This window comes from Tursiops truncatus, chromosome 2 (assembly GCF_011762595.2).
Source record: "Tursiops truncatus isolate mTurTru1 chromosome 2, mTurTru1.mat.Y, whole genome shotgun sequence".
Classification (NCBI taxonomy): domain Eukaryota; kingdom Metazoa; phylum Chordata; class Mammalia; order Artiodactyla; family Delphinidae; genus Tursiops; species Tursiops truncatus.
Genome location: NC_047035.1, coordinates 14850054 through 14869154, shown reverse-complemented (window position 1 = coordinate 14869154; position 19101 = coordinate 14850054). Strand labels below are relative to the sequence as shown.

The following is a 19101-nucleotide window of genomic DNA, read 5'->3' as shown; positions in this document are numbered from 1 at the left end:
CATCGGGACCCGACAGCACCCATCACACCTCTGATCATGTTATTGTGTCCACATGTCTGAGCAGTGAACGGACCTCCCTTGTGCTTCCTTACTGGCAAAGTGGGTATAGTACCTGCCCCCTGCTTCACGGGGTTGTTGGGCTGAGGATGTGGGCGAACGCCTGCCGGCACCTGGACCAGCGCCTGGCATAGCGGCAAGGACGGTGATGCTTATTCCTGGGTCGGCCATACACTCTGTGGAATGAGCACCAATCCTGTCTGCACGGCAGCTGTGGTTCTGATGGTGCCTGGCACACAGAAGGTGTTCATAAGAGGCAGTGATCAGAGATGAAGACACACAGGTGGGGAGGGTTACTTACAGCTGGAGGGGGCAGAGGGAGGGCACAAGGAGGTTTGTGGAAGACATGGCCTCCCTGGCCTTGGATGGGAGGGCCGGAGGTTTTGGGCAGGGAGGAGAATGTTCCACTGTACCATGTTGGCCCCATTTCCCATAGACTCATCCACGGGTAATATATTTCTAGATCTTGGGAAGATGGGCACACTTTTCCTTCCTACACAGCCCCAACTGTAAGCACCCTACGTTCCCTCCATAGACAGCACTTCCCACCATAACTATGATCGTGTGGTGATGTCCAGTGTCGGTGGTTCCCGTTAAAGAGTTAGCACCACAAGGCAGGGCCCAGTGGTGCTAGGCCCTGTCCTCAGGGGCTAGCACTGTGCCAGGCACGGAGTGGACCCACAACAGATACACCGAGCAAGTGTCGGAGCAGATGGGATTGTTTGGCAGAGAGTAGGAAGTCTGGGGAGATGGCTGTGGGTCTCCACCAGCACGTCTTCCCAGACACTCCCTGAGGAAGCGGCCCCGGCAGAAAGGCTGTGGGGTGGGCCCTCCAATGAGAGTCAGTCTGGAGCCCCTTCCCTTTCTCTCCTGCTACCCCTGTGGGCCTCGAGGCTCAGGGAGATCCTGTTGCAGGCCAAAGAGAAAGGAAGAGGCGAGGAGAGTCCTTGGTGTAAACGGTGTAGCAGGCATCTCCTTCCTGCTGGTGCTCCGTTAAATTTAAGCTGGTGGAACTTGAGGATACGGGGAGGGGGAAGGGTAAGCTGTGACAAAGCGAGAGAGAGGCATGGACATATATACACTACCAAACGTAAGGCAGATAGCTAGTGGGAAGCAGCCGCATAGCACAGGATGATCAGCTGCGTGCTTTGTGACCACCTAGAGGGGTGGGATAGGGAGGGTGGGAGGGAGGGAGACCCAAGAGGGAGGAGATATGGGAACATATGTATATGTATAACTGATTCACTTTGTTATAAAGCAGAAACTAACACACCCCTGTAAAGCAATTATACTCCAATAAAGATGAAAAATTAAAAATAAATAAATTAAAAAAAATAAAGAGCCCAATGTTCAATTTTAGATTATCTGACAAAAAAAAAAAAATTTAGGCTGGTGGTGAGGAACCCCCTGCCCCCATAACATGCACCAGCAAAATTCATGAGGGCCGTTATCAAAATTCCATCCTTGCCAGATGCCTTAAGATCATCACGATAAACCGTGACAATGACAATGTGTGCATCTGTATGATAAAGTCCTAGCAGGCTCCGGAAGGATCCCAGCAGCTGTCTTGCACTCTGTGATCCCAGATCGACACCCCCTCCCCAAAGTCCTTATAGAAACAGCCTGCCTTTCAAGACAGACAGACTTTGGGGTTCACATCCCAACACTGTTTATTAGTGAGACCTTCTACAGGCCCCTCATCTGCCTTATGGGGCTATGTGACGATAAAATGAAAAGTTCCAAGCACAGAAGACGGCTCTTAGGGGTGCCTGAGAATTCTGACACGGGCCCCTCTCTTGCTGTCTGCCTGCCCAGAGCTCTCTCTGCTGCCCCAAGCAGTCCCATTTTCCTTCTAGGCCAGGTCAGCAGGCTGATGGGAATGCAGCAAAAAGTAAGAGGGAAGAGGCTCGGAGACAGAAGTTCCTCACGGGCTTGCCTGTACAGACAGCCCCTGTGCTTTGGGGTATGGTCTCTGCGATACGTTTTCTGCAGACTTCCTGTTTTTTGGCTGTGTCTTGGATGCACAAAAGTGGCCAGGGAAAGACTCCTGTGAGGTATTACCAAACATGAAACTGGGTAAATGTAATAAATTGTACAGGTAGCTATGAAGAGGTATTAAAGTGAATGAAAATGAAAGTCCCGTACAATGGTTCTCAGGATTGCTGCTGTTGCAGGTTAACTCTTGTGAAATCCCCAAATAATTAGTCTACTGAACTAACCTAAAAGGGTTCTGAATGAACCCAGTTATACTTGGATGAGTTGACTGGGCTATGGTTGGCTTTTAGAAAATCAATTCAGTTCTGAATCCTTATTTTTTTTTTTAACAACATGGGCCTTATGATTCACTTCACTACCACAGTTAAGCAGAATTTGATACATCTCTGAGCACCTATGAAGAGGGAGACGGAGCGGGAGAGGAGAGGGAGAGAATTCCGGGAGCAAAAGAGTAAGAAAAAGGCAAGTGTTGCAAAAATCTAATTCTTAGTGAATCTGGGTGAAAGGTATATATGGTGTTCATTGTGCTTCTCTTTCTTTTCTTTCCACAGGTGAAACATATTTTTAAGTAAAACGTTTGGGGTGCAGGGTAGAGGAGTGGGAGAAATACACCAGAATGAAAGCAACGGTACATTTCAGTGCCTTGCTGTCATAAGAGGGAACGTTCTGAGCCTGAGAGCTTCTTTTTGTCTCTTTCTCTTTCAAGGATATAAGCAAGCATAAACCATAATGGAAAAGAATATTTAAAAATATGTATATATGAGTATAACCGAATCACGTTGCTGTACAGCAGTAATTAACACAACATTGTGAATCAACTATACTTAAAAAAAAAAACAACAAGGATATAAGCAAGCATGAGAGAAGCACTCAAGACACAGCAGAATCACACTGAGACCTTCTTCTTAAAGGCATCATAGAAGTGAAGGATAAGAGAGAAGCAAATCACTTCCCTAGCTCATGAATTCAAGGCTGTGCAGTGCAGGGTCTCTGGTTCCTCCTGGAAACACACTGCACGTCAACAGGGATTCCACAACCCACACCTTGCAGCGCTGGCCCCACACAACCACTTCACAGACAGACAAAGAGAATAAACTCAGGGAGCCCCGTGACTCATCCGAGGTGGCCCTGCTAGATCTCAAAGACGGCTCAGGCAGGAAACTGAAATGTCTCCGTCCCCCCCAGGAAGCAAGCTTACTGTGATGAAGACAGGAAACAACTTACCATTTGACAATATTTCTGGGTGAAAACAGGTACACAGACGTAACTTCACGGAGTCAGAATTACAATATAAATACATCTCTCTCACACTCGATATTGATACAATTAGCTTTCCCTGAGATTTTAGCATGGGCTCCTGATCCATAAATTACACACAAGCTCAGCAGGAAGAGACAAGCTCCTTCAATTATTAATCACTCGATGCAAGGTTGTTCATGGTGGGACATGCTGGCTGCACTGACTTGGTGTCAGAGACCTCCTGCTGCAGGGGCTGTCATTCCGGGGAACCAACTACTTTAAAAGAAGAAACCGGGCAACCTGGACATGTTGGAAGGGGGATTTCTAACCACCTCCTTAAAAATCATTCATTAAAATGAACACTCGATACATCTGAAATGCCTGCCATTTTTCAGTTTCAGCTGAGTTTCTATGTAACAGTACTCACAACACTCATGTGAGCATAAATTAAAGCCACCTGATTCTACTAGGATGACACAGAACCGCATGTTATTCATCTCAAATAAAAACCTGGTATTCATTCTCTTGTCAAATTGGCCGGGGGGGTGGGGGTGGGTGGGCAGGAAATACTGAACATAAAAGGTGAGAAATCACATTAGTTCAGGCCGACAATGAGCAACGCTTGCAACTAACAAGTTAAGGTATAGCTTCTGATCAGACATGGCCATTTTGCTGGTTTTTTTTACGGGTTCATGATTTGTTCCATTATCGTATCATCAGTATTGATCTCATCAGTGTTGTCTCCACCTTTCACTTGTGTACTAGGGTTCTCTCTCTGGAGCTGGTGGTTTTAAACCTAGCTAGCATTGAGGGTGAAGTTGTCCTCCTTAGGGATTTACTTGAGAATACTGGTCTTTTGCCAACTGTGAAAAGAAGGTGCAATTAATGGGATTATAGAAGCAGCACTCGAAGTGCGGCGCTTCTGTCCAAAACCGACTGTAGGTAGAAAGACACAGAGGACAAGAGATGACCTGAAGCTTCCATTTCCAGCCAGTTGGCAGAGGAGATATTTAGAAGGCATTCTTCCAACTATCATACAAAAGATACTGGATAAAGGGCAGCAACATATTTCTGAGTCATTGTTGGGTTCCCTGGAAAATAAGGGTACTCTTAAAGCTCTACATCAATGCACATGTACCAAAAGAACTTCACACACACACAGACGAAAATCTAAAAAAAAATGGGACAGAATCTGAAACGTGAGCAGTAGGCAACCAAGAAAGGCAGGGTTTTCGTGAAGCAAATGCCTCCTCTAGCCCTGGGACAAGAGCCCAATCTTAGGGGGAGGGAGCGGCAGGAGGATTGATTTTGGCAGCTCCCGGGTTTCTGTGGCCCCTTGAGGGGGTTAAAGTGGCCTTGGATGCATTGGTCCCCAGGCTACCAGCAGAAATTTTAAAAGCAAATGCTCTCTTGAAGAAAGCAAGCCACATTGAGGCCATCAGGATTCCTGTATATCAAGTTTAATCAAACATTCAAGTAGAAGCTCATAACCTAAAATCACCAAAAAGGCCACTAGGAACGTATGAATGTAAAAATGCCACATAAAAAGCTAGGACCCTTGAATGATGACGCCTTCAATGAGATCCTAGGGAAAAATAACTGCCCCTCACAGGCAGACAATGGGGATAAAAGCCAGCCTTGACCTCAGCTCCAGATGGAACTGGAGACAAGAAAAGCCTCCCTTGAGAATTTTTAACCACAAGCCTGAAGTCTTGCGGGTATGAGGCCAGAATTCTACTGTGTGGACCAAAAGACCTTAAGCTAAATTTAGTTTCAAGTGCCCAATTGTGCCTACTAGAAGAAAATACAAACCCTTTTTGGAAGAACATACTTTAAACCCAGGCCACAAAGAATTCCCACAGATAAGATTTTAAGGAACATATGTTCACAATTTAAAAAAAAATCATTAAACACAAAAGAAATACACCAACATAAAGAAACAACAGAAAAAACATCCTATAGAATCTGAACTGCAAAGTCTGAAAATAGTGCAATAATTAGGCACAGAATGTAAACTATGTATAAAAAAATAAAAGAAGGAATTGACAAATATTAGAAAGAAAGACTGGATTATTAAAACCAAGCAGACAGGTTTTGGAATGCATCAAATAGAATTTCTAGAGCTGAAAAAAGATAATCCCTGAAATTAAAAAACTCAATGTAATTGAGTTGTAAAACAAAAAAAGTAAAAAAAAATTGGTGAATTGAAAGATGGAGCTAAAGATATGATAGAAAATGCAGCAGAGAGAGATGAAGAGATTGAAAATATGGAAGAGAGATTGGGTAATATGGCACACAGTAAGAAGATCCAATATAAATCTAACTGGAGTTCCAGGGTGAACGGAAAAATGGGGAGGATCCAATCCCAGAATAGAAAATGGCTGAGAATTTTCTAGTTTTGATGGAAGTTACCAATCTTCAGATTCAGAAAGCCAACAAATCCCATGGAGGATAAATAAAAAGAAATGCATATCTAGATACATCATAGTCATCACAGACAATACAAAGAAAAAAAAAAGGAGTAGAAAGGAAACACATTACCTAAGGAGAAGTAGCAATTAAGATAAAACCAGTGACAGAGATGAAAGTGGAACAATATTCTCAAAGTGAAAGAGAAAAAAAAAAAACTGTCAAACTACAATACTATTGTCTAAGAATGAAGGCAAAATAAATATGTTTTCAGACAAAAATTTAAGACTTTAATTAAAAGCAGATACTCATCTATAGGAACTTCTTAAGAATATTTTTCAGGAAAAAAAAGAAAATGATCCAAAAAGAAAGGTCTGACTTAGAAAACAAACTTATGGTTACAAAAGAGGAAAGGTGGAGGGGAGAGATAAATTAGGAGGCTGGGATTAACATATACATACTACTATATATAAAATAGATAATCAACAAGGACCTGCTATATAGCATAGGGAACTTAACTCAGTACTCTGTAATAACCTACATAGGGAAAGAATCTGAAAAACAATAGATATATGTGTATGTATAACTGAATCACCTTGCTGTACACCTGAAACTAACAACATTGTAAATCTACTATACTCCACTGTAAAATAAAAATGAAAAATAAAAACAAGAAGAAAGGTCTCAGATGCAAGAAAAAAAATGATAAGCAAAGAAAATGTATTCAGGTATTGACCAGACAATACAATAGAGTCGTCCCTTGGTGTCTGTGGGGTTTTGGTTCCAGGATCCCCACAGGTACCCAAATCTGCAAACGCTCAAGTCCCTTATATAAAATGGTATAGTATTTGCTTATAACCTACGCACATCCTCCCATACACTGTAAATCATCTCTAGATTACTGATAATGCCTAATTCAATGTAAATGCAATGTAAATAGTTGCTGGTGCACAGGGCAAACAAATTTTCAATTTTGGAACTTTCTGGAATTCTTTTTTTCCCCCGAATATTTTGATTGAATCTATGGATGCAGAATCTGTGGATACGGAGGGCTGACTATAGTAACAACTGACTTAAAAAAAACAAACAAACGAGAAACTGAAATAGAACTAAAGTCCTCGACAAATGTAGCATATCATTTGGGAGGTGAAGAGAACAGAAGTTAAAGCATTCCAGGGGCCTTGTATCGATCAGGAGGTTAAAGATACTGATTAACTCTACACATTTTAAAATATTCATGTTAAAAGTTCAAGGATCAACACTAAAAGAAGAGAAAAATATATATAATTTCTAAACCATCAGAAGAGGGGTAAAAGGAATGAGGAGTGGAAGAATCATGATCAATTTAAAACAATGTTAGAAAGGAATCTGGAAAAGGGGGGACAAACAAATGCAAACTAAGATGGTAGAAATAAATCCAAATATGTCATTTAAAATGGGCTAAAAATCTTCATTAAAAGGTAAAGATCATTAACACAGACTTTTTAAAAAGCCATATGCTGCTTATAAGAGATGAACCAAAAACATAAGGATTAAGAAAGGTTAAAAGTAAAAGGAGGAAAAACATCGTGCCATGCTGGTGTAGCTACATTAAAACCAGATAAGATAGATTTTTAAGGCAAAAATCATTATTACAGATAAAGAGAGTCATTAAACATTCATAAAGGTTCAATTCACCAGGAAGATATAACTGTTCTAAACATGGAGACCTCCAATAAGATAGCTTCAAAATACACTCCAAATTGGAAGAGCTATAAGGAGAAATGATCAAACCCACATCTCCTTCCCTCCCTCCTTCCTTCCCTCCACCAGCCCCCTCCCAAAACACACACAGACATGGTTAATAGGTAGATTTGATCTAATGGACATACATAGAACATGTGCTCATAATGGAGAAGGTATATTATTTTGAAGCACACACAAAATATTTATAAAAACTGATATACACTACTAGACCACATAGCAAGTCTCCACAAATATCAAAAAAGCAGTATCTTACAGGTCAATTCTCTGACCACAATGTATTATAATTAATAATCAATGTTGAAGAGGTAACTAAAAGCAAAAATAAGAAATAACCATCTCCTCCTAGGTTTGAAAATTTAAAGACACACTTTTAAAAACATGTATGGGTCAAAGAAGGAATCAAAATGGAAATTAGAAAATACTTTGAACCTGTAACAATAATAAAAATAAAAGATATCAAAACTTACAGATGCAACTAAGCAGTAGTTTGAAGGAAATTATAACCTTAAACTTTTATATAAAAAGAAGAAAAGTTTAAAATAAAAGTATCCAATCCAGACCAAACAACAAAAAAGAATAAGCTCAAAGAAAGAAAGGAAATTATAAAGTAGCAGAAATCAATGAAATAGAGAATAGATACAACCTTATGCCAACATATTTGAAAACAGGTGAAATGGACAAATCCCTACAGTTACCAAAATGAATTTTAAAAGAAATAAAAAATAAATTATACTATAATCATTAAAGAAATTAAATCAATAGTTAAAAATCACCCCACAGGGGCTTCCCTGGTGGTGCAGTGGTTGAGAGTCCGCCTGCCCATGCAGGGGATACGGGTTCGTGCCCCGGCCCAGGAAGATCCCACATGCCGCGGAGCGGCTGAGCCCGTGAGCCATGGCCGCTGAGCCTGCGCGTCCGGAGCCTGTGCTCCGCAACGGGAGAGGCCACGGCAGTGAGAGGCGCGCGTACCGCAAAAAAAAAAAAAAAAAAAAAAAAAATCACCCCACAAAGAAAACACCAGCTCCACAGTGTTTTGCAATCAAGTTCCATCAAACATTAAGCAATAGATAATTCCAATCTTACCTAATCTCAGAGAATCTAATAGCGAATACTCTTTAATTCATTATATGAGAATAATGTAATCCTGACATGAAAACTAGATAAAAATAGCACTAGAGAAACATGGACATGGACAAATATGCAAAATTCATACCTAAGATGTTAGCGTACCAACACTAGCAATATGTAAAAAATATAATGTATCATAAGCATATCAGAAATGCAGATTTTACTCAAAATTGGGAATTTATAATGTAATTCACTAAGTAAAAAACAATGAGAGGGTTGATCGACTTCCCTGGTGGCGCACTGGTTGAGAGTCCGCCTGCCGATGCAGCGGACACAGGTTCGTGCCCCGGTCTGGGAAGATCCCACATGCCGCAGAGCGGCTGGGCCCGTGAGCCATGGCCGCTGAGCCTGCGCATCTGGAACCTATGCTCCGCAACGGGAGAGGCCACAGCAGTGACAGGCCCATGTACCGCAAAAAAACCAAAAAAACAAAAAAAAACAATGAGAGAAAAAATTTATAGTTATCTTAAATGATGTAAACATTTCGTTGATGAAATTCAACAACCATTTATGATAAAGTATCATAGCAAGCCAAAAATAGAAGGAATTTTTTTTGTTATGATAAAGTATATTTCCTAAAAAAACCTATAACATTCTATAATTGTTCAATAACATAGCTCCCTTTAAAATAAGACACAATATAAAGATGTCTATTACCATTACTTTTACTCAGAGGTCCTAACTGCAATAGGACAGGAAAAATAAAAGATATAAGAATTAGAAAAATCCACACCATTATTTATATAAGATATAATTTTATACATAGAAGAATCTACAGATAAATTATTAAAGTTACTAAGCCGGTTTATTTTATTTAGCAAGGTTGCTGGAAAAAATCAATATACAAATAATTAACTCCACATGGATTATAGATTTAAATGAGTAGGAAAAACTTTTTAAATCTTTTAGAAAAAAACTATAGAAGACCATACGATCTTGGAACAGGGGCTTTTTAAAGACACTAGATTTCATCACAAAATGATTACTAAGCATGAAAATTAAGAGCTTCTATTCATCAAAAGGCATTACTATGGACCGTGAAATGACCATCCACAAACTTAGAAAAGTTATTAGTAACACATATAGTCAATAAAGGATTAATATCCAGAATATACAAAGAACTCCTACAAAGATAAGAAAAACAGAAACAACCTGATAGAAAAATGAATAAAAATGTTGAGCAGGCAATCCATTAAAGAGCACATTCAAGCAGCCAATTAAATATATGAAGAACTGTGCAATATCTTTAGTAAGAAGGGAAATGGAAATTAAAATGCAATGAGATCCTGTCACATATTCACTAGATTGGTTGAAACTGCAAAGTATGACAATTCCGAATGTTTGTGAAGATGAAGAGGAATGGGAAGCATCATACTCTGCTGGTAGGAGTGTAAATGGATACAAGCACTTTAGAAAACAATTTGTCATCATCTGGTAAAGCTGAGCATGTTCATACCTTACAAACCAACAATTCCCACACCTGGACATGCATCTTAAATGAAACTGGAGCCATGTATAGGAATTTCCATAGCAGCTTTGCTTGTAACAGCAAAGAACTATAAACAATTCAAATGTCTTAAAAAAAATTGTGGTATAGCCACAGAGTGGAATATTACACAGCCATGAAAATCATTATCAGTTACAACTATATGCAGCAAACCAAATAAACTTAATAATGAATAAAAAGAGCAAGTTGGAAAGAAGACATATAGTATCATTCTAGTTATATAAAACTCAAAACCAAGCAAAACTAAATACAGTATTTACAGATATCAAAAATACTTTTAGAAACCTAGGAACAGTAAATACAAAATTTGGGATTATGGTTATCTTTCAGATAGTGGGTGCAGGGGCCTCTGATGCTTGCTCCAGCTGGGTAGCCCTTGCCAGGAAGCATATGGGTCCAACAACTCCAGGACTTCTGTCTCAGTGGTCACCCCCAGGGCGGGGGCAGGAAGGAGCATAATTTTCTCCCATGAGCTGCAAATCCTCCCCTTAAAAGACTGAGGTAAATGTGACCCCCTCTCTGTACTAGATCGCAGAACACAACAGGAGTGATCCTAAAACTCTCCTCTATGAACCGTTTTGCATTTGGCACAGTTCTGCATACCGGGAGAGCAGAGGATTTTTAGATACAATAGGAAAAGCCCCCTGGACTTTCAAACCAATGCCATTGATTTGAAACACGAGGAGCAGCTCCAGAACGCTGATCAAATTTTACACAGAGAACTTGCTGGTCATTGTTTAGATTTCTGGACCAGAAGAGACAGAAGTCAAGACAAAAAGCCGAGCTGGCAGCCGAGCAGGAACTCTTGTGCATCCTTTGTCCTCCTGGTACTGTTTTTTCCTTTTCCCTTTAACCGCTCCCTTTAGTAATATTTCCTCCTCTCCTTCCCACCACTAAGCATAACCTCATACTGAGTTTTAGAATTGCCTTCAAAGACCATGGTTTCAGAAGATAAAATCTGACAGGTACTTGGCTTTTAAAAAACAAAACAAAATACAATACAAAAGAAAGAGATCAGTGGCAAACTTTCCCTCCAGTTGTATAACTGGTCCCCACCCTATCTTAAAACTGAAGGTTGCAGGCTTCCTAAACTCCTGTGACAAACACCTTCTCCAAGGGAAAGACAAAGAGAATGACAAGGAGTAGATCTAAAGCTGATACGTAGGTTTTCCTGGTGACTCTATATGGACAGGACCTTACGTATTAATCTTTTGTATGTATAGAACCATTAATTTCTGACTTGCTTCCTGTTCCACGGGAAGTACAGTTTTCACTTGAGGTTCTTAGAGATCCAAATGAAATTAAGCAGCCTTAGGTGGTGATCAAATGGAGCTTCCTTATAATTTTACAACAGGCTATGGTTTAGACTACTGTCATGACTCCTCAAAACCATGGCTTTGCCACAAATGTGCACTGTCCTCAAGGTGGCACAGAAGCCCAAGCTAAAGCCTTTTCTGGGGGTTGGGACTGAGCTTCAGATACCCAGAAAGGGGGCCTGGGAAGGTCTGTGGAGGGCAGGTTGGATGAATCCATAAGGCTCTCCCCATTACTCATTTCATTTTTTTTCCTTTTTAAAAGTTTGTGATAAAATACACAAACAAAAAACCTTACCATCTTAACCCTTTTGAAGCATACAGTTCAGTGGCATTAAATACATTCATAACATTGTGCAGGCATCCCCACCATTCATCTCCAGAACCCTTCATCCTGTAAAATTGTAACTCTGTCCCCATTAAACAATTTACCTCCCCATTCCCTCTCTCCATAGTTACTGGCAACTACCACTCTACGTTCTCTCTCTGTGAATCGGACTACTCTAGGTACCTCATATAAGTGGAATCATACAGTATTTGTCTTTGTGAGTGTCTTATTTCACTCAACATAAATGTCCTCAAGGTTCATCCATATTGTAGCATGTATCAGAACTTCCTTCCATCTTAAGGCTGAATATTCTATTGTGTGTATATATACCACATTTTGCTTGTTTGTTCATCTGCTGATGGACCCTTGAGTTGCTTACACGTTTTAGCTACTGTGTGAATAATGCTGCTACGAACATGGATGTACAAATATCTCTTTGAGAACCTGCTTTCAATTCTTTTGGGTATATACCCAGGAGTGGAATTGATGGCTCATATGTCAGTTACTATTTTTAATTTTTGGAGGACTGCCATCCTGTTTTCCACAGTGGCTTCACCATTTTACAACCCTACCAACAGTGCTCAAGGGTTCCAATTTTTCCACACCCTTGGCAACTCTTGTTATTTCCTGTTTTCTTGACAGTGCCATCCTAATGGGGGTTAAGTGGTATCTCACTGTAGTTTTGATTTGCATTTCCCTAATGATTAGTGATGTTGAGCATTTTTCTATGTGCTTATTGATTACTTGTGTATCTTCTTTGGACATAAGTCTGTTCAAGTCCTTTCCCATTTATGAATAGGGTTGTTTGTTTTTCTAATTATTTATTTATTGAACACCTGTATAATGTTTACTGTGCGCCAGGCATGTAACTGTGTGTTAATCCTAATAACTCATGAGGCAGGTGCTGGTTTTCTCTTGAGAAGCCCAGGCACACCTGGCCCAAGGTCACACAGCTGCAGGCTATGGACCCAGGAAACTTGGTTCCCAAGTTCATGCATGCAATTTCTGGGCTCTCTTGACATATGAAGGATGGCCCTTCCACCAGTTCTCTCTCAATCCTCTGGCAAGCCCTGGACATTTAATTTTTCTCTGCCACCTGAGAGGTCACTTGGGGTCAAAAAGCCTTAAGAGTTGAAAACAAGGTGGCTCAGACCCAGGAGAGTGCTACGGCCTGTACCTGGGAAGCAGCCCATAATTCTATGAATGTAAGAAGTCTTATGCTCCCATTTCCCAAGAGTTCCAGAAACAGTTCTTCTTGGACTAGAATTGTTTGTCCCATTCGGTGTATTCTCTGCAAGAAATTTCACTGGAGAAGCAGCAGAAGACACGGGCATAAAACTATGAGACGTGGGAGCAGTTATTTTGAGGAAAATGTGTCTTGAGGACTCTCTGCCCAAGCAAATTTAAAAATAAGCAGGTTTCCGATGTCTAAGGATGGGCCGATCCCTGAGGTTATTGAGTAAAATGTCAACACTGTAAAGTCAATTATGCTATTGACAGATACTCTTACAAGGAGATTACACATCATAATTATATGCAAAGGAACCCAGCAAATACAAGCTGTGTAATGATCAGCTAATAAAAGTAACACTTCATCTATGTCAATAACAGTTTCAGAGTTAAGACAAACAAACATGGCCTTTGCCACTCAGTGGAGGAAAAAAAAATCCCTGAAAGACAAATATTTTCACTTAAGGAGAAGTTGCTTAGACTCACACAGAAAACCTGTCACACAAAGCAGGGTAGGAAACAGGTCTTCAGGGGGTGCTAATGACTTTCTGGCCCTCCTGCCAGCCCCAGCTGAACTGATGGGGACAGCAACCCCTGTAAACATGTGAACACCCCCAGGGACCCTTGGTCACTGCCACGTGGTCTGGCGGACGACGTTTGCTGTTGTTCTATTCTCTGCTGGACTGTTTTCCCCATAACCTTAGTTGAATTTAGGTTCAACTGACAAATGGCCAAATTTAAAACAATTGCAATTGCAATGAATGTGAAAAAGCAAAACAAGATCCCCCCCCTCCCCTCCAAACACTTCTTAATGGGTTTTACACAGTCTCTCCCGCAAATACCCACCTAGCTATGTTTATATTCATTTTTCCTGAAAGTGTCGCACTGCCTCCTATTTGGGCCATAAAGAGGGCAAAGGTATTATAAGCAAGGGTCCCTGATCTTCCAGAGCCTGTGACATTCCTCTCCCTAATGTCTCTTAAACTGAGGTGGAAAGTGCAGAATTGGTATTTGGATAATGGACTGCTAAGGCACAATGGTTTTCTTTATCTCTATTTATGCAAATGGAAACTTGTTTAGTTTCTGCAAACTGCGGTTGTACATTTCACTGAAATGATTCTGCTTAAACCTCCTGTGATGTTGAGGAAGGTCACTCTTCGACTATGAGTGCTTTTGTAGGGGGACAGGCGTTATGAAGCTACTGTCACTCAGCCCCAACCCCAGACTACTGTAGTGTTTCGTCAGCTGGAGCAGGCTGGGCTGGGGCAAGCCACATTTCTGCAGCACTCCTGGCTCTGCCTTCGAGAGACTGGGAAGGGGGTGGAGGAAGAGGGGACACGCTCCTTCCTGTGTGCTTCCTGTTCCTGCGTCACCCCAGCAATGCCTCTTCCCCTCTGCAGCGCCAGTTCATTCCTATAGTAGGTGCTGAATCCAGTTTGTGATTTTTCCAATACTGGAGACCCAACTTCTTCACGTTCCCTGAGAGGTACGTGCCCTAGCAGGAGGAGCTTTCTCCTTAGAGATACCTCTGGTCCTGCCACGGGTCCCTCCTCTGAGCTCAGAGATTCCAGCCCAGCTCAGTGGTACCTCCTAAGAGGTCTGGATCCCAGCCCCAGCCCCTCCTCTGAGCTCTGAGGTCCAGCTTTGAGAGGCAGTCATTCCAACCTCACCCGAGGGGATGTGGCTACTTCCTACAACTGTTTCCTCCGTGATACCCTGAGTTCTCTGTTACCCTTCCAGTTGCCTGGTTAATAACTTTCTACCTGGTTAACGGTTCTTTATTTTGAAGTCTCTCTGTTCGAGTACCTAGTGTGGCTTCTGTCTCCCAACTGGATCTGACTGATGCACAGGTCTAGCCCTGAACCTGTTTTGTGGCCTTTTACCGTGGAAGGAGCCTAGGTGAGGCACTGGCTGGACTGGATGAGTAGCAACTCTTTTACCAAAAAGAAGACATCATTGTTTTGCTGTAGTGCTATGTTATCGTCTAACCAGAACATAACCAGTTAAAAAAAATTATATTTTACATAATGCTTCTAGAGGCTAATCAGTAAATTTTTGCAATAATATATGCCATGACGGTAATAATTAAAGTTAGGAATTAAAATTAGGAGCAGCTCCTGCTGAAGGCCAGCCCGGTCTCAGGCCTCCCTTCGCTCTGCCTGGCTCTTCCCTTCTCTGAGGGAATGGCTGGAGCCACGTGGAGAGCTTCGTTCGCTTTCAAAGGCACTGAAAAGATGCTGAAGACGACAAACTGAAAGTCTGTACCCAGCATCCGCTCAGAAAAGTAGATTGTTACTCCCCGTAAGAATAGTCTACGGTCTCAAAGTCTTCTCAACCAAAAAGGCAAACTAGGAGGTTAGGCAGAAACAATTTTAAGAAAGAACGGAAAACAGAATGTCTCTCTCATAATGTGAGGTCAAGGCATGGATATATTGGCTTCATGGAAGAGGCTTACCATTTATGAATTCAATTACTGATCTCAGGATATCTAAGAAAAATATAGGAGAAGTACAAGAAAAAGAACCTTCCCATACACTTTTGGAAAGTATCACCATGTCTGGTTAATAGAAAGGATAAGTGGTTTTTATCATTCTATGACTCTTCTAATTCCTACCAACTTTCCTCCTTAGCAGGTTCCAAATGCCAGCGCCTGCCCTGAAGATTAAGGACTTCCATCCTGGCAAAAGTAGTTGGTTTGCTGGGAGGATTAAAAGACACAAGTGAGTGGAGAATCTCCACATGGTTGATTCACGTCAGGGAGCTCGACCCTACGTGTCCCTCAGGGCCCAGTTAACAGACTTCCTGGGATGGTTTCCTTTGGGACATGAAACACTATGAAAGCAAAATCGCCATTAGGTGTGAACTTGATCCAAAAGTGCAGGAAAGAAGCTGGAAGGTGATGCTGTGAAGGGATGCAGCTCAGCATGGCAGGCCTTTGCTAAACAAGGAGCTGTGCAACATGCAATGAGACATCAGCCAAGTGAGTGAGACCCAGCCCCCGTCCTCAGCGAGCAAACCACAGAGGACAGAGGGACACACACACATAGGGTCACTCATCGAAGGGTCACAACCAAAGCATGGGCTTATGGGTTCCAAGAAAAGAGAAATTAATCTGATGTTGGCTCAGAGGCCTGTGCAGAAAAGCTTTGTGAAGGAATCATTTTTGTGATGGGCCATGAAGGATATGCTGCCTTGTATATGGAGTCTGAGGGAAATTGACAGAGAGGAAACTGTATGAATAAGATGGGCAAACATTGGATGTATGCGGAGAACAAATTTGGCTCAAGGAGATGGGAGGACCAGGGGGACATCAGGGTGATGTGGTGGGAGCCAAGGAGGATGCTTTTGCAGACAGCTGGAGAGGCACATTTTAGGAAATCAGTCTGGCGATGGTTGATGGATGGGCGAGGGTGGGCAGAGAAGCAGCAAGGAATAGGAGGAAGGCATTCAAACTGGTGCGTGTGAGGCTTCCAAGCTAGCGACAGACCCTACTCTGGGGCTGGCAGAGGAGGTGAGAAGGATGGAGGAAAGAAATTTCCCAAGGAAGAGTTCATGTGGTTTGGCAACTGACTGGAGTCTCAGAAGCAGGAGACTGATGCCACCTGGTATTTATACATCACTTACCAAAGCACTTTTCACACACGATTTTTTGCATGTGAGTTTCATCGCAACCCTTCCCAGGACTAGAGGATTTCGTGGATGAGGGAACTGAGGCCCAGAGAGGTCAGACATCCACCCAAAGTCAAAGGACTGGGAAGTGACAGGGCTAAGTCTAGAGGTCGACCAGCTAGCCTAGAATCTAATGACTAACTTGCCCACCATTTCCTTCTGTTCACCTTACCCCACCTTTTTAGCACAAAGCAACTTAGTTTCATCTGTCTTCATTTAATCTGCAAAGAGACCAGGATAATTTGATGGCCCAAGAAGGAGTAGTTGGCACTTGGATTGGGGTCCCTGGGAGCTACTGTAACTTTTTTGAACACCCGTACTATTTCTGTCTTTACTACTTGAGGCTGGTCTTCTCCATCCCCTCGAGTAGCCCCGTGGGACACACAATGTCCTTCCCACTCCTCAGGTGGGCTTTGCCCAGCAAGCTTCTCCCTTACCTCACGGCTGCTGTCATTCCAATGGGAGTGATTGGCAACGGCCGGACTCCGGGAAACAGGCCTCGGCTCAGAACCCGCGTTCCGTTTTGTATCACTCCTGGAGGAACTGAAAGAGCAAAAAGGGAAAAGACACCACACATGAATCCAACTGTGAAGATTTCTGCTCTGAGTCAGAAATTTTGGATACACCAGAGAACGAGAGAGAGAGAGAGACAGAGAGATAGAGAGAGAGAAGGGAGAAAGAGATAGTCATAGGTACATAGAGCAAGCAGAGACAGAGAAACACACACAGACACACACACACACACACAGGGAGACAGATACAGAAAAAAATACCATGAGAGCGAGACAGAAAGAGAGAAAGATACCACACCTCAAGAAAGGGACTAGTCAGCCAAGTCAGACCAATAGCTTATTATTGATGCCTTGGTGGGAAAAAAAAAAAAAAAAGATGAGTTTTAAAAAGTGGGCTTCAAATATTATTTTTTTGCATTTATTAAATGTAATCTTTTATCTCTAGTCAGACCCTAAAACGATCTTAAGAACCTGACACCACCTGACAGCAGATGACCAAACAAAAGCATTTCCTCATGCTTCGCTGTTCATGGTCAGAATTGGGAACATCTTTCTAAGCGTCCTTAATCCAACAAGGGAAAAAGACAGCCAAGAGAACAGCAGAGCTGATGTTACAAACTACTCAGCACCTCAGCGCTCACAGCATCATCTCATCATCTCAGAATCCTCACAACCATCTCTGTTGGGAGTGAAGGGTCGTCAGTGGCGTGGATCTGGCTCCAGCCTCAGAAGCACACAGCCCGCTCTGGAGGGCCGCCTTCCTCGTTCCCAGAAGCTTCCTCTAAGCAAATCTCCTGAGAGCTCTCTCATCATCCCATGGTCTCCTATACACACTCATCCCTGGATTAATCCTGAGCCAACCTTTCACGCCAGTGACCATCAGATACTGCCCATGCTGCATATAAACTCACGGTGGCCTTACGTGAATCTGAGGCTGTGCAGAAGAGGGGAACCACAGGAAATCCCCGATATTCGATCTTTTTTGACCTCCCAAACAGCAGTTTCTTCTGGTTCAAGCTAATATTCTTACTGCACCATCAATACCCCTCCATGTGTGTGTATATGGGGTCAGGCATGCATCCTGTGTGAGCACACTGACACAGGGCTTGTACACCTGGGTTTTAATCTTAGTTCTTCTGGTAGGACTTCACGCAAGCTCACGGAATCTCTGTGTCCCTCTCTGAACGGTGTTCTCTAAGACCCCTTCCGCTGCCAGCATCCGAAAGAGTCCCCAGAGCCCTGGCTGTGTTCATGCAGCCCCTGGCACAGTCTCATCCGGGGGCAAGGTGGACAAATTGTGCTTTCTCAAACAAACACCTTACCAAAAAGACTCTAGAAAATCATACCTTCAAAAATAAAAACCACTCTGGATATCAAGTTTTTAAAGCTGACATTATTTGTGTAGAATAACTACTTTTCCCAAAATACACAGCATATACTTTTTACTCCTATCATTTTCAGGTCTCTAAGAGCACATTTACTTAAATATTCTGAACCTTTAGTCAGGTCTTTCACGTAGGATGAATGTCCACTCTGGAATATGGGATTAAGTTATAGACCGATTCCTTGGGCGTTCTGTAGCTCCTGCTAATATTTTTTTGCCATTTCTCATCCAGGTTTGTGTAAGGCCCTAGTTACTAGGCTTTATAAAAGGTGGGATGGGAGACAAAATTGAAACCAGTGCTTGAAGTCAGTACCACTAGTGCAGTCAGGGTTCCAGAATCCCCTGTCTCTCCCCATATTTAATTATGAAGGTAGTTTGAACTAGATCAGGAATTCCTACCCATCCCATACTATCAGCCTGATTTCAGATCATCTGAGGCAGGGGACTCACCAGCCATCTTAAAAGCATGAAACCTGTTATGATGTGATATTGCAGCTAATTATCATAGTTTGCCCAGTTGATGAGTTTTCTAGAACTCTAGAAGAGTGTCTAGAATTTATATTTACCTGAATTATTCCTATAAA

At 42.1% G+C, this 19101-nt stretch overlaps 1 protein-coding gene across 13 annotated transcripts in view; it reads right to left on the bottom strand.

Annotated features, from left to right (window-relative positions):
• Positions 1-19101, bottom strand: part of FOXN3 (forkhead box N3) — a 405842-nt gene that overhangs the window by 7743 nt on the left and 378998 nt on the right. For 10 of the 13 annotated variants that reach the window (XM_073800140.1, XM_073800137.1, XM_019919459.3 and 7 more), the window contains 2 exons: positions 17059-17164; positions 113-286 (listed from right to left, as the gene is read on the bottom strand). In XM_073800140.1, the coding sequence (XP_073656241.1) occupies positions 113-286; positions 17059-17164 (280 nt within the window). The remainder of the gene's footprint in view (positions 1-112; positions 287-17058; positions 17165-19101) is intronic. The other 3 variants (XM_033850748.2, XM_073800139.1, XM_033850749.2) reach the window with 1 other exon arrangement.